The 13,089-nt window shown below is 46.7% G+C and overlaps 1 protein-coding gene across 2 annotated transcripts in view; it reads right to left on the bottom strand.

Moving 5' to 3' along the window:
* Positions 1 to 1,710: 1,710 nt before the first annotated feature.
* bcat1 (branched chain amino acid transaminase 1) overlaps positions 1,711 to 13,089 on the bottom strand; it is a 51,508-nt gene continuing 40,129 nt past the window's right edge. For both annotated transcript variants that reach the window (XM_033039453.1, XM_033039454.1), the window contains 4 exons: positions 10,765 to 10,850; positions 9,380 to 9,520; positions 7,541 to 7,615; positions 1,711 to 1,913 (listed from right to left, as the gene is read on the bottom strand). In XM_033039453.1, coding sequence (XP_032895344.1) covers positions 1,872 to 1,913; positions 7,541 to 7,615; positions 9,380 to 9,520; positions 10,765 to 10,850 — 344 coding nt within the window. In that variant the 3' untranslated portion in view covers positions 1,711 to 1,871. The remainder of the gene's footprint in view (positions 1,914 to 7,540; positions 7,616 to 9,379; positions 9,521 to 10,764; positions 10,851 to 13,089) is intronic.

The raw sequence follows: 13,089 nt of genomic DNA, 5'->3' as shown, positions 1-13,089 counted from the left end.
AGACTGCAGATGCTGGGATCTTGGTTGAAAACACACACAGAGGTGCTGGAGGAACTCAGAGGGTCAGGCGTCATCTATGGAGGGAAATGGCCAGGCGACGTTTCGGGATCGGGTCCCTTTGACCCCCTATCTGAAGAAGGGATCTAACCCAAAACATTGCCTCCCCAGATGCTGCTTGGCCCGCTGTGTTCCTCCAGCACTTCAGTGTGTTTTAGAACATAGGCCAGCACAATGCAGGAACCGGACCTTCAGCCCACAATGTCTGTGCTGAATGTCGATGCCAAGAACAACTCTTATCTACCTGCACATGTACCTACATAGTCAAAAATCCATGTACCTCCATATCCAAAAGTCAGTTAAACGCACTATCGTATCTGCCTCCACCACCTCTGGTAGTGTATTTAATGTTCCCGCCACCCTCTGTGCAAAACAGTTACCCTGCATATTCCCTTTAAACTTTGCCCCTCTCACCTTAAAGCTATTTATTGAAAGAATTGTGGAGGAAGAATGTAATATACGTTCTATTCATACACGTTATATAACCCGTTCACTCTTCCAATTCAAGCATGTCTTTCTAAGTCATCGTCTTCGCAATGTAGGAAAACAATAGAGAAGAAATACATCACAGGAACAGATATTATTGATATTTTCTCTTTTAAATCTCAACACCATGATACATCTTGCATCTATTTAACAGTACAGGTTCACCACTGATTTTCCAACACCTTTGGTTCTAGAGCTTTGCCCCTTTTATCCGTTTTCCCGGACCAACAGAGGTCACGGCCTCAGAGAGAGGGCCGAGATCTAGTGTACTCTCATAATTTTGTCTGCATTAAAGAAGGTACCGGACTGCCAGTTGCTGGAAAATCGGTGTTGGACCTGTATCAGAAATTTACCAAATGCTGTATATAAATTATCAAATGGTCACATAATATCACATGAGTCTTAGTTTGGCACGCAGCGTGTAGAAATCTACTATTTGGCATGTTCAACTGGTATAGTTTTACGTTTGAAACACATTGTAGGCGCCACTATTTACTAATACAGTACTTCTTCCCCACTGTTTACACACTACTAAACAGTGCACTAATAAGCTAAGGATACAGTCCCCAATCCTCCAACCTACCTCTTTGCGGCCCTTGCACTTTAAAAAAAAATTGCACTTTCTCTGAGTCTGTAACACTAAACTACGCACGTTGGTATTTTTTTCTCGGCACTACCTGTTGTACTTGCTTATGGCTTGATTGTACTCGAGGATGGTATGATTTGCCTGGGTAGCACACAAAACTACATCGCGGTACACATGACCATTGCAAAGCAATACCAATACTTCCTGAGGAAGGTAGGATTTTACAAGCGTAAACTATACAACGTTGACCTCAATTCTAGACCTTCATCAATATTACGTTGGTTGAGGAAACTATCAAACTTTGAAGGGATCACTAACCCTATTTAATAAAGGCTTGTACACAAATGTATACTTTGTACTATTGCTGTCTACATAGGAGTCACTGGGTATGGGGAACACCACTAGGTGACAACATGTCTGTACGTCAGGAGGTAGCACCACACACAGTTACTATACGAGAGACGTGTAAATAGGGATGTTCGGCAGAACCAAATAGGGACCTGAGGAGAGGTAGCTCTTGCGGGCTCTGCTGCCGGACACAAAACTACTGCCATTCAACACCATTGGAAATCAGGTTTATATTACAAGATGATTTGTGCTTTATTCTACTGCTGGCAGAAGACCAGAGACCCTTCGCTCTGCGCCCAATGACGTTGAAGAGGAGTCGTTGTTACTTTGAGGCATTGCACCCGCTCGACCGCCCGGGCCTTCAGTCGGACTGCTCGTGATGAGGCGTCCAGCTTCATGCCACCTGGCAGGTCCAGTCACTCGCTTTACGCCCGTACTGTCAAGGATATGAACATCCGATTAACACAATGGCAAAGTTAAAGCAATGCACAAGCATCAAGTCTCACGTCTTACCAATGGGGGAGGCACAATCATCAACATATCACCTCCGTGTAATTCCTCTACACTAAACCCTCGTTATTACAGACCTCTTTAAAATTGGTTTTGGTTATAGCAGACTGTTTGTTTAAGAACACAAGCTGCTAGTTAGTCCCACTGCGGAGGCTGTTGGAATTGACAAGCCGTTGGAATTGACAAGCCGTTGGAATTGACAAGCCGTTGGAATTGACAAGCCGTTGGAATTGACAAGCCGTTGGAATTGACAAGCCGTTGGAATTGACAAGCAAACGATCCAATCGACACTTAACTCAATTAAACAATGTAACGCACAGCCTTTAGTATGTTTAGCTCGTAGAAATAAAAATACATTTTTAGTTGTCAAAAGAACTTTGTATTTGAAGGCAACCCGTTGTTTCACGGAGTGACCACTAGGTGGTTGGAGCAGATCCCACACCCTGTTATAGCGGATAATCGGCAATAACGGACACTATTCCCCCCCACCTCCCCATGGTCCGTTATAACGAGGGTTTACTGTATTGTGCAACATGTCGACATTTTCCTATCTTGTGAATTTCCATCCCCACATCCATTTGCTTCCACCTATGGTTCCAGGGTTCTTTATTGTCGCTTATATACAGCACAGTGACATTCTTTTACATAACCATAAATGCACAGTCACCACAGTTTTGCCGCCATTTAAAATGGCTCAAAAAAGAAAACACAAATAGTCCAAAGTCATGAGGGGAATAGATAGGGTGAATGCACTGATCTTTTACCCAGGGTACAAGAATCAAAAGCCGGTGGACATAGATTTCATAGCGAGAGGATTTGAGTATAGGAGGAAGAAGGTCCTACTACAGTTGTATAGGGCCCTGGTGAGGCCAAACCTGGAGTATTGTGGGCAGTTTTGGTCTCCTAACTTGAGGAAGGACATTCTTGCTATTGTGGGAGTGCAGCGTAGGTTCACGAGGTTAATTCCCAGGATGGCGGGACTGACATATGATGAAAAAATTGAATCAACTGGGCTTATATACACTGGAATTTAGAAGGATGAGAGGGTCTCTTATAGAAACATATAAAATTCTTAAGGGATTGGACAGGAAAAATGTTGGGGGAGTCCAGAATCAGGGTCACAGTTTAAGAATAAGGGGTAGGCCATTTAGGAATGAGATGAGGAAAAAACTGTTTCACCCAGGGAGTTGTGAATCTGTGGAATTCTCTGCCACAGAAGGCAGTGGAGGCCAATTCACTGGATGGAGAGAGTTAGATATAGATCTTAGGGCTAACGGAACAAGGGATATGGGGAGAAAGCAGGAATGGGATACTAATTTTGCATGATCAACCATGATCATATTGAATGGCGGTGCTGGCTTGAAAGGCTGAATGCACCTATTTTCTATGTTTCTAAGGTGAGAAGGGAAAGATTTAGTAGGAACTTGAGGGACAACTTGTTCACACAGAGAGTGGTGGGTATATGGAATGAGCTGCCAGAGGAGATAGTTGAGACGAGTACTATAACAGCTTTAAATTACATTTGGACAGGAACAGTTCTCTAACTTGCTTTCCCTCTCTCTTTGTACATCCCCCACCCTAGTTCTCCGACTAGTTTCACTGTCCTCCTGATTACATTTTACTGTTTGCATGCCTCGTTGTCACCTTCCCCTCAGCCAACAATGAACCATTCTACATTTCCTTGGTCATCGTCTGCTTTAATCTGTTCTTTTCACGCCTTACATGTATTTTATAGGCTTCCATATCTCGGTTCCCTCTCCCCAGACTCTCAGTCTGATGAAGGGTCTCGACCCGATACGTCACCCATTCCTCCTCTCCAAAGATGCTGCCTGTACCGTTGAGTTACTCCAGCATTTTGTGTGTATCAACAGTTTAGAAATAGCAGGCAAACGGGACTGGTGTAGATGGGGCATCCGGGTTGGCATGGACGAGTTGGGCTGAAGGGCCTGTTTCTGTGCTGGATGACTCTATGATCAGCATGGATAAGGTGGGCCGAAGGGCCCGTTTCTGGGATGGATGACTGAGGAGAATCAAGGGGTAGGGTGAGAAGGCAGGAACGGGGTGCTGATTGTGGATGATCAGCCATGAACACATTGAATGGCGGTGCTGGCTCAAAGGACTAAATGGCCAACTCCTGCACCTATTGTCTATGTATCTATGAGAAGCAGCTTTACTGAGAAATCATCGTTAGACACTGTGATGTTGAGAGAAAGAAGATTATTTTCAGAGATTAATTTTACATTGGGTTTAATGTTCTGAATTATATTTAACTGCCTTAATTAACTTTTTTAATTTCAATTTTTATGAGTTTTTAAGCATCTCTGAATGTCGGAGATCTAAATGCTTGTAAGATGCTGTACAGCTGTCACATCTGGCAGAGCTCTGCCCTGGGTTTTGCCAGATGTTGGGGGGTGTGATGCGGTGCACTTCAGTGTTGCTCCAGACTTTCTCTGGTTGAAGGGTTACTTCAAGAATTCCTTGCATCCCCTCTCTCTCCATCGCTCCCCCACCCAAGTCAATGTAACCAGCTTCAAAGTCATCACTGGAAATTGGAGGAACAGCACCTCATATTCCGCCTGGGTTGCTTGCGTCCGGATGGCATGAACATTGAATTCTCCCAATTTTGCTAGCCCTTGCTGTCTCCTCCCCTTCCTTAACCCTCGAGCTGTCTCCTCCCAGCCCCCCGCCCTCGGGCTCCTCCTCCTCCCTTTTTTCCTTCCTTCTCCCCCCCCACCCCCCATCAGTCTGAAGAAGGGTTTCAGCCCGAAACGTCGCCTATTTCCTTCGCTCCATAGATGCTGCTGCACCCGCTGAGTTTCTCCAGCACTTTTGTGTACCTTCAAAGCCATCTTGTTGAGTTTCATTGCCTGTAACTCGTTTTCACCCAGCCCACAGCTAGCAATGGCCTGTTTCCTTTATCATAGTGACTTTTCTGCATTTCTTTCGTTCATTTGCTCTATATCTCTCTGTTACCCCCGTCTATATCCCTCGTTTCTCATTCCCCCGACTCTCAGTCTGATGAAGGGTCTCGACCCGAAACGTCACCTATTCCTTTTCTCCAGAGATGCTGCCTGACCCTTGGATCTGGCGGGTTGTAGGCCCACATCCCTACATGGATGAGTGAAGGTCTGTTACATGGTGGCACGGTGGCGCAGCAGTAGAGTTGCTGCCTTACAGCGCCAGAGACCCGGGTTCGATCCTGACTATGGGTGCTGTCTATACAGAGTTTGTATGTTCTCCCCGTGACTGCGTGGGTTTTCTCCGGTAAGCTCCGGTTTTCTCCCACACCCCAAAGACATGCAGGTTTATAGGTTAATTGTCATCAGTGAAACATTGGAAAACAGACAATAGGTGCAGGAGTAGGCCATTCGGCCCTTCGAGTCAGCACTGCCATTCAATATGATCATGGCTGATCATCCAAAATCAGTAGCCCGTTCCTGCTTTCTCACCATATCCCTTGATTCCGTTAGCCCTAAGAGCTAAATCTAACTCTCTCTTCAATACATCTATGTTTAATGGCCATTTAAATAGACAAGGCATAGATGGATACAGTCCTATTGTGGGCAAATTGCATGAGTGTAAATAAGCAAAATATTTGGTGGGCTTGGTTTTTCTGTCTCGTACGATTCAATTTCCCTTTTCTGAAAAAGTCTCATGTCCTCAGCTTCCATACTTCACACTGGAGGCAAGAGCCTCCGAACGTAGTTATTGACTCATTTTAAACACATTCATGGGCGGCACAGTGGAGCAGCGGTAGAGTTGCTGCCTTACAGCGCCAGAGACCTGAGTTCGATCCTGACTACTGGTGCTGTCTGTGCGGAGTTTGTACGTTCTCCACGTGACCGCGTGGGTTTTCCTCGAATGCTCCGGTTTTCCTCCCCCACCGCAATGACGTACATGTTTGTAGGTTAATTGGGTTTGGTAAAAATTGTTAATTGTCCCTAGTGTGTGTTGGATGGTGTTAGTGTGCGGGGATCACTGGTCGACGTAGACTCGGTGGGCCGAAGGGTCTGTTTCTGCCCAGTATTTCTAAACTAAACTTTATACTCAAGATAAACAAAGAATGCTGGAGTAACTCAGCGGGACAGGCAGCATCTCTGGAGAGAAGGAATGGGTGACGTTTTGGGTCAGAATCAGAATCAGAATAATAATAATAATAATAATAAATATTATTTATGGGCGCCTTTCATGAGTCTCAAGGACACCTTACAAAAATTTAGCAGGTAGAGGAAAAACTTGTAAGGGGAATGAAATAAATAGTAGAGACATGACTAGTACACAAAGTAAAGACAGAATTCAATTCAAAACACAATATGAGGCAATTCATGCACAGATGAAAAGGGACGGGGACGTGGGGCTAAGGATAGGCAGAGGTGAAGAGATGGGTCTTGAGGCGGGACTGGAAGATGGTGAGGGACACGGAATTGCGGATCAGTTGGGGGAGGGAGTTCCAGAGCCTGGGAGCTGCCCTGGAGAAGGCTCTGTCCCCAAAACTGCGGAGGTTGGACTTGTGGATGGAGAGGAGACCGGCTGATGTGGATCTGAGGGACCGTGAGGGTTGGTAGGGGGAGAGGAGGTCAGTGAGATATGGGGGGGCCAGATGGTAGAGGGCTTTGTAGGTGAGGATCAGGATTTTGTAGTTGATCCGGTGGGAGATGGGAAGCCAGTGAAGTTGTTTGAGGACTGGAGTGATGTGATGCCAGGATTTGGTGTGGGTGATGAGTCGGGCGGCTGCGTTCTGGACCAGTTGGAGTCGGTTGATGTAGGTGGAGCTGATGCCAAGGAGAAGTGAGTTGCAGTAGTCCAGTCAGGAGGAGATGAAGGCATGGATGAGTCTTTCAGCAGCGGGAGGTGTGAGAGAGGGTCTGAGTTTGGCGATGTTGCGGAGATGAAAGAAGGAGGTTTTAATGACATGGCGGATGTGAGGCTCAAGGGAGAGGGTGGAATCAAAGATCACGCCAAGGTTGCGGGCCTGGGGAGATGGGGAGACAGTGGTGCCGTCGATGGTGAGAGTGGGGTTATTGATTTTGCTGAGTGTGGCTTTGGAGCCTATGAGGAGGAATTCTGTCTTATCGCTGTTGAGTTTGAGGAAGCTATGTTGCATCCAGGTTTTTATAGCTGACAAACAGGAGTTGATATGGGAGAGGGGGGGGGGGGGGGGGGGGTTGTGGGGGAATTTGGTGCCGAGGTAGATCTGGGTGTCATCAGCGTAACAGTGGAAGTCCAGGTTGAAGTGGCGGAGTATCTGACCAAGGGGGAGGATGTAGATGATGAAGAGGAGGGGGCCGAGTACGGAGCCTTGGGGAACGCCTTGAGTGACTGTGGCTGTAGCAGAGGTGTGGTTGTGGAGAGAGATAAAGTGGTCGTTTATTGTCATTTAAACATAGTTTCAAATGGAATTACGTTCGTCGAGACCCTTCTTCAGAAGACCTTTCCTCTGAAGAAGGAGCTCACCCACTCCTTCTCTCCAGAGATGCTCCTGTCCTGCTGAGTTACTCCAGCATTTTGTGTCTAAACCAGCACCTGCAGTTCCTTCCTAAACTTCACACTCACCTGGATATCAGTAAGGCTATCCATGAGCTGTTTTGCCAACTTATGTCCGTTTTCCAAGACTGGAATTTGCAAGTTCTGGAATAAGAGAATAAACAGTCTGTGAAACCGTAGCACAGATCCCGACATGTGCAACGTTAGTTAGGAGTTAAGAGTAATACAGCACACAAACAGTTTCAGCCCACCGAGTTTATACTGATCATCTACTACTCGTCTACACTTATCCTAGTGTTGGAAGGAACTGCAGATGCTGGTTTAAACCGAAGATAGACACAAAAAGCTGGAGTAACTCAGCAGGACAGGCAGCATCGCTGGAGAGAAGGAATAGGGGACGTTTCAAGTAACCCTGGCATTCCCTCTCTCTCCATCCCTCCCCTACCGAAGAAGCAGCAGCTTCTCGCTTTCTCCCAACAAACACCAATCAACGGCCTGTTTTCTTTATCATTGTTACTCTTTTGCATATCTTTCATTAATTGTTCTATATCTCTCTACATCACCGTCTATATCTCTCGTTTCCCTTTCCCGTGACTTTCAGTCTGAAGAAGGGCCTCGACCCGAAACGTCATCCATTCTTTCTCCCCAGAGATGCTGCCTGTCCCGCTGAGTTTCTCCAGCATTTAGTGTCTATCTTCGGTATAAACCAGCATCTGCAGTTCCTTCCTACACAACTCTAATCCTACCTTGATAATGCAACACCACAGACTACCTCTTGTACAATCAGCCACTGACATTGTCCCCAAACCTCAGCCCCTCGTTCATTCTGCTTTATTCTGGCATTTGTCTGCTGTGGGCATGGAGAACTGACGCACTATCACTTCTACCAGTATCCATTGTGGAAGTACGCAGTGGCCATTTTGAATCCACTGGTGATTTTCCATTTACTGCTGACTTCAAGGGCAAGGATGATCTCCCAAGGACATTGGCATCTCAAACACAGGAGGTGGCCGGACGCTAGAGTCATAGAATTATACACTCATACACCATGGAAATAGGCCCTTGAACCCAACTTGCCTGTGCCGACCAACATCTGTACTAGTCCCACCTTCCCGCATTTGGCCCAGATCCTTCTAAACCTTGTGTAGGAAGGATCAGCGGATGCTGGTGAAACAGCAACGATAGACGCAAAACGATGGAATAACAGCGGGTCAGGCAGCATCTCTGAGGGAATGGGTGACGTTTTGGGTCGAGACCCCTCTTCAGCCTCATGGCCCTGTCCCACGGTACGAGTTCATTCCAAGAGTTCTCCCGAGTTTGCCCTGATTCGAACTCGGAGATTTACGGTAATGGCCGCTCGTCGGTACTCGGGGCTCTCGTGGACATTTTTCAACATGTTGAAAAATCTTCACGAGTCTTCCCGAGCTTACCTGCCGTTAGCGAGTCTTCCCGAGTACCTGCCGTTAGCATTACGAGCCGCTAAGAGACGTCCCCGAGCTCCGACGTACCCGCTACGCTCATTCTACGTGCTTACCACGAGTTTGATTTTTTTTAAACTCGGAAGAGCTCTTGAATGAACTCATACAGTGGGACAGGGCCATAAGAGAGGTCTCACCCATTCCTTCTCTCCAGAGATGCTGCCTGTCCCGCTGAGTTACTCCAGCATTTTGTGTCTATCTTCGGTTTAAACCAGCATCTGCAGTTCCTTCCTACACTTGTTCATAGAGATATTAGACACAAAAAGCGGGAGTAACTCAGCAGTTTTTTTCCTACACCTCTTCGAGATGTTGCCTGACCCACTTAGTTACTCCAGCACTTTATGCCTTTTTTGGTAAGCCAGCATCTGCAGTTCCTTGCGTCTAGTTGAGGTAGCTTCTCATTACATAATGCAATATTCGGTATCCTCACCTCTCCCTTGTACAAGATCCGACCCACCGGACACACGACGCAGGCCGTTCCCGATCCGAAGAGTTCCTTGACCCGGTTTTCCTTCAGACCTTTGACCAGCTGGGCCATTGTCACTGGGCGCTCTTCAACTTTGAACTTCTTCTTCTCGTTCCCAAAAGGAAAGACCCCACAAAAAATATAATCAGATCCAGTTCATTTTGGGATGTACAAAATCTTTGCGCGCCATCTGCGTGACGTGCAAATGACGCCCAAGTGGGACAGACAGGCCCTTAAGATTGCAAATGACACTAAAGTAGGTGGTATCATAGACAGTTATCAGACGTTGCGACATGATCTTGATCAGCCACATTGGATGGGCTGAGGAATGGCAAATGGAGTTTAATTCAGATAAGTGTGAGGTGTTGCATTTCGGGACGTCACACCAGGGCAGGACCTCTACGGTGAATAGAAGGGCCCTGAAGATGTTGTAGAGCACAGAGATCTAGGTACTCCAGGTAGATCGTTCCCTGAAAGTGCCGTCACAGGTAGATGGCTTTTGGTACATTGGTCTTCAGTCAGGGTATTGAGTACAGAACTTGGAACAATATGTTACATTTGTACAAGACATTGGTGAGGACGCATTTCGAGTATTGTGTTCAGTTTTGGACACTCTGTTATATGAAGAATGCCATTAAGCTGGAAAGAGTGCAAAGAAGATTCACGAGGATGTTGCCAGGACTTGAGGGCCTGAGCTATAGGGAGAGGTTGAGCAGGCTAGGACATTATTCCTTGGAGCGCAGGAGGATGAGGGGTGCTTATAGGGGTGTATAAGATCATGAATGGATTATAGATATAGTAAATACACAATGTCTATTGTCTTTTGCCCAGTGTAGGGGAATCGGAAATAAGAGCACATAGGTTTAAGGTGAGAAAATAAAATATTTGATATGAAACTGAGGGGCAACACATTCATTCAGAGGGTGGTGCGTATATGGAATGAGCTGCCAGAGGAGGCAAATACTATAATAGCAATTAAAAGACTCTTGGGCAGGAAAGGGCTTGTTTCCATATCTCCAGAATCTAACCAGGCATTAAAAAAAAATATTTGACACTGAACAAGATCAAATATGTATCCCCAATGACTTTAATAAATACTTCAGATAAAGTTGATGGTGCAGTTAAAGGTAATAGCTATTGATTCTAATTACTGAGGAAATATAACAATATTGAGACTGAGAGACAAACATGAAACACACAACTAGTCAATGGTCAAATCAAAATTAAAACAGAGAAGTCGTGCTGTAAAGTTGCATTGAGAGCTGCAAATTGGCTGTTAGTGCGAGACCAGTCAAGTCGGGGGTATTGTCGTGTGGTTAAAGTTGTTACGCGGTGTAACATGTACTGACCCACTCGCGTGCCAAGTCGACAATGCTTTGCCGCGTAACGCCGGGTAAAACGATGCCGTCCAGTGGTGCTGTCACGAGCTCTTCCTCTGGGAGAAGAAAAAATAATCCACTTGGAAAACGTATTGTGGGAAGACTGATTCACACGTTACAATCCATGGAAATCCAGCAGCTCGTGAACAGTTTGGGTGGCTCACAACACAACGGGATGAACATTGATTTCTCTGACTTTAGATAACCTCTGACTAATTCCCACCCCCCCCCCCCCCCTCCCCCCCCGCCCCCCTCTCCCCCAAAGCAGCGGGCCGGGACAATCCCGACATTCAGGCCCAACGGACCGACCGTGGAGGACGAGGACTGAAGAAGGGTCTCAGTCTCTGAATCTAGCTCTCTCTTGAAAGCATCCAGAGAACCGGCCTCCACTGGGGCAGAGAATTCCACAGACTCACCACTCTCTGTTAGAAAAAGTGTTTCCTCGTCTCCGTTCTAAATGGCTTACTCCTTATTCATAATTTGTGGTTCTGGACTCCCCCAACATCGGGAACATGTTTCCTGCCTCTAGCGTGTCCAAGCCCTTAACAATCTTATATGATTCAATGAGAATCCCTCTCATCCTTCTAAACTCCGGAGTGCATAAGCCCAGCTGCTCCATTCTCTCAGCATATGACAGTCCCGCCATCCCGGGAATTAACCTAGTAAACCTACGCTGCACTCCCTCAATAGCAAGAATGTCCTTCCTCAAATTAGGGGGCAAAAACTGCACACAATACTCCAGGTGTGGTCTCACTAGGGCTCTGTACAACTGCAGAAGGACTTCTTTGCTCCTATATTCAATTCCTCTTTTTATAAAGGAACAACATGCCATTCGCTTTCTTCACTGCCTGCTGTACCTGCATGCTTACTTTCATAAGTAAGCATGCAGATCACGGGAACTGCTCCAGTACATCGAGCGCACGGACTTTGGACTTTAGATAATGGAGCCAGAACATGGCATCGCCCATGTGTGTAATATATGCATAAATAATTTCACTGCGTAGTTGCAAATGTAACACATAAAGCTCCATTGACTATTGAAATCCCTGCTTTCTTCCCCGTCTCATGCTTTGCTTTTATCTCTGGCCTTTGTTGCAACCATCTGCCTTTCAGCATCACCACCACCCGTCACCTATTTCCTGCCACGCTCTGTCCTCTGTTCTGCCTCTCCTCTCTTCCCCCATTCTTCTCTTCCCCACACAATCAGTCTGGAGAAGGGTCCCGACCCAAAACCTCACCAATCCATGTTCCCCAGAGATGCTGCCTGACCTGCTGAGTTATTCCAGCGCTTTGCGTCCTTTTAGTTTAGGAAGGAACCCCAGATGCTGGTTTAAACCGAAGATGGACACAAAATGCTGGAGTAAGTCAGCGGGACAGGCAGCGTCAGCCTGTCCTTCTACTGTTGTTTAGTTTAGAGATACAGCGCGGAAAAGGCCCTTCGGCCCACCGAGTCCGCGCCGACCAGCGATCCCCGTACACTAACACTAGGAACAATTTTACAATTTTTACCAAAGCCAATTAACCTACAAAGCTATACGCCTTTGGAGAGCGGGAGGAAACCCGAGAACACCCACGCGGTCACGGGGAGAACGTGCAAACTCCACACAGAACAGCACCCGTAGTCAAGATGGAACCCGGGTCTCTGGCGCTGTAAGGCAGCAACTCTGCTGCTGCGCCATCAATTATATTAACTACCAATTGCAGTTCCATGTTTCTATGTACAATGTGGCGTCCTGCTCTCACCAACTGTAAAGCCCATCTTTCACCATCACGGATTCCCTGCTGTTTGTGGAGCAAGGGAACACGCAACGAATATGGTGGCACAGTGGCACAGCTGCCAGAGCCACTGCCTCACAGCACCACCAGAGACCTGGGTTCCATCCTGACCTCGGGTGTTGTCTGTGTGTGGAGTTTGCACGTTCTCCCTGTGACCGCGTGGGTTTCGCATCGACGTGCGGGTTTGTAGGTTACTTGGGCCCTCTGTAAAATTGCCACCCGTGTGTAGGGAATGGATGGCGTGGGACTAGTGGGAACAGGTGATCAATGGTTGATTCGGACTCGATGGGCCCAAGGGCCTGTCTCCATGCTGTATCTCTAAAAAGTTAAACCAAAAAAATAACTGTAACTAAAATTAGTTTATCTTGGCATTATATTCATCACAATGTTGATCTCCAAATCTCTGTGTATCACTAAACTAAACTAAACTAAACTAAACTAAGCTGGCCGACCTGAACAGCACACACTGAACAAGGGTCCCGACCCCAAACGTCACCTGTCATTAATCTCTGGGGATGC

The sequence above is a fragment of the Amblyraja radiata genome, chromosome 21 (assembly GCF_010909765.2).
Source record: "Amblyraja radiata isolate CabotCenter1 chromosome 21, sAmbRad1.1.pri, whole genome shotgun sequence".
Taxonomy (NCBI): Eukaryota; Metazoa; Chordata; class Chondrichthyes; order Rajiformes; family Rajidae; genus Amblyraja; species Amblyraja radiata.
Note: the sequence above shows the minus strand (reverse complement) of the source record. Positions and strands in the feature narration are given on the sequence as shown.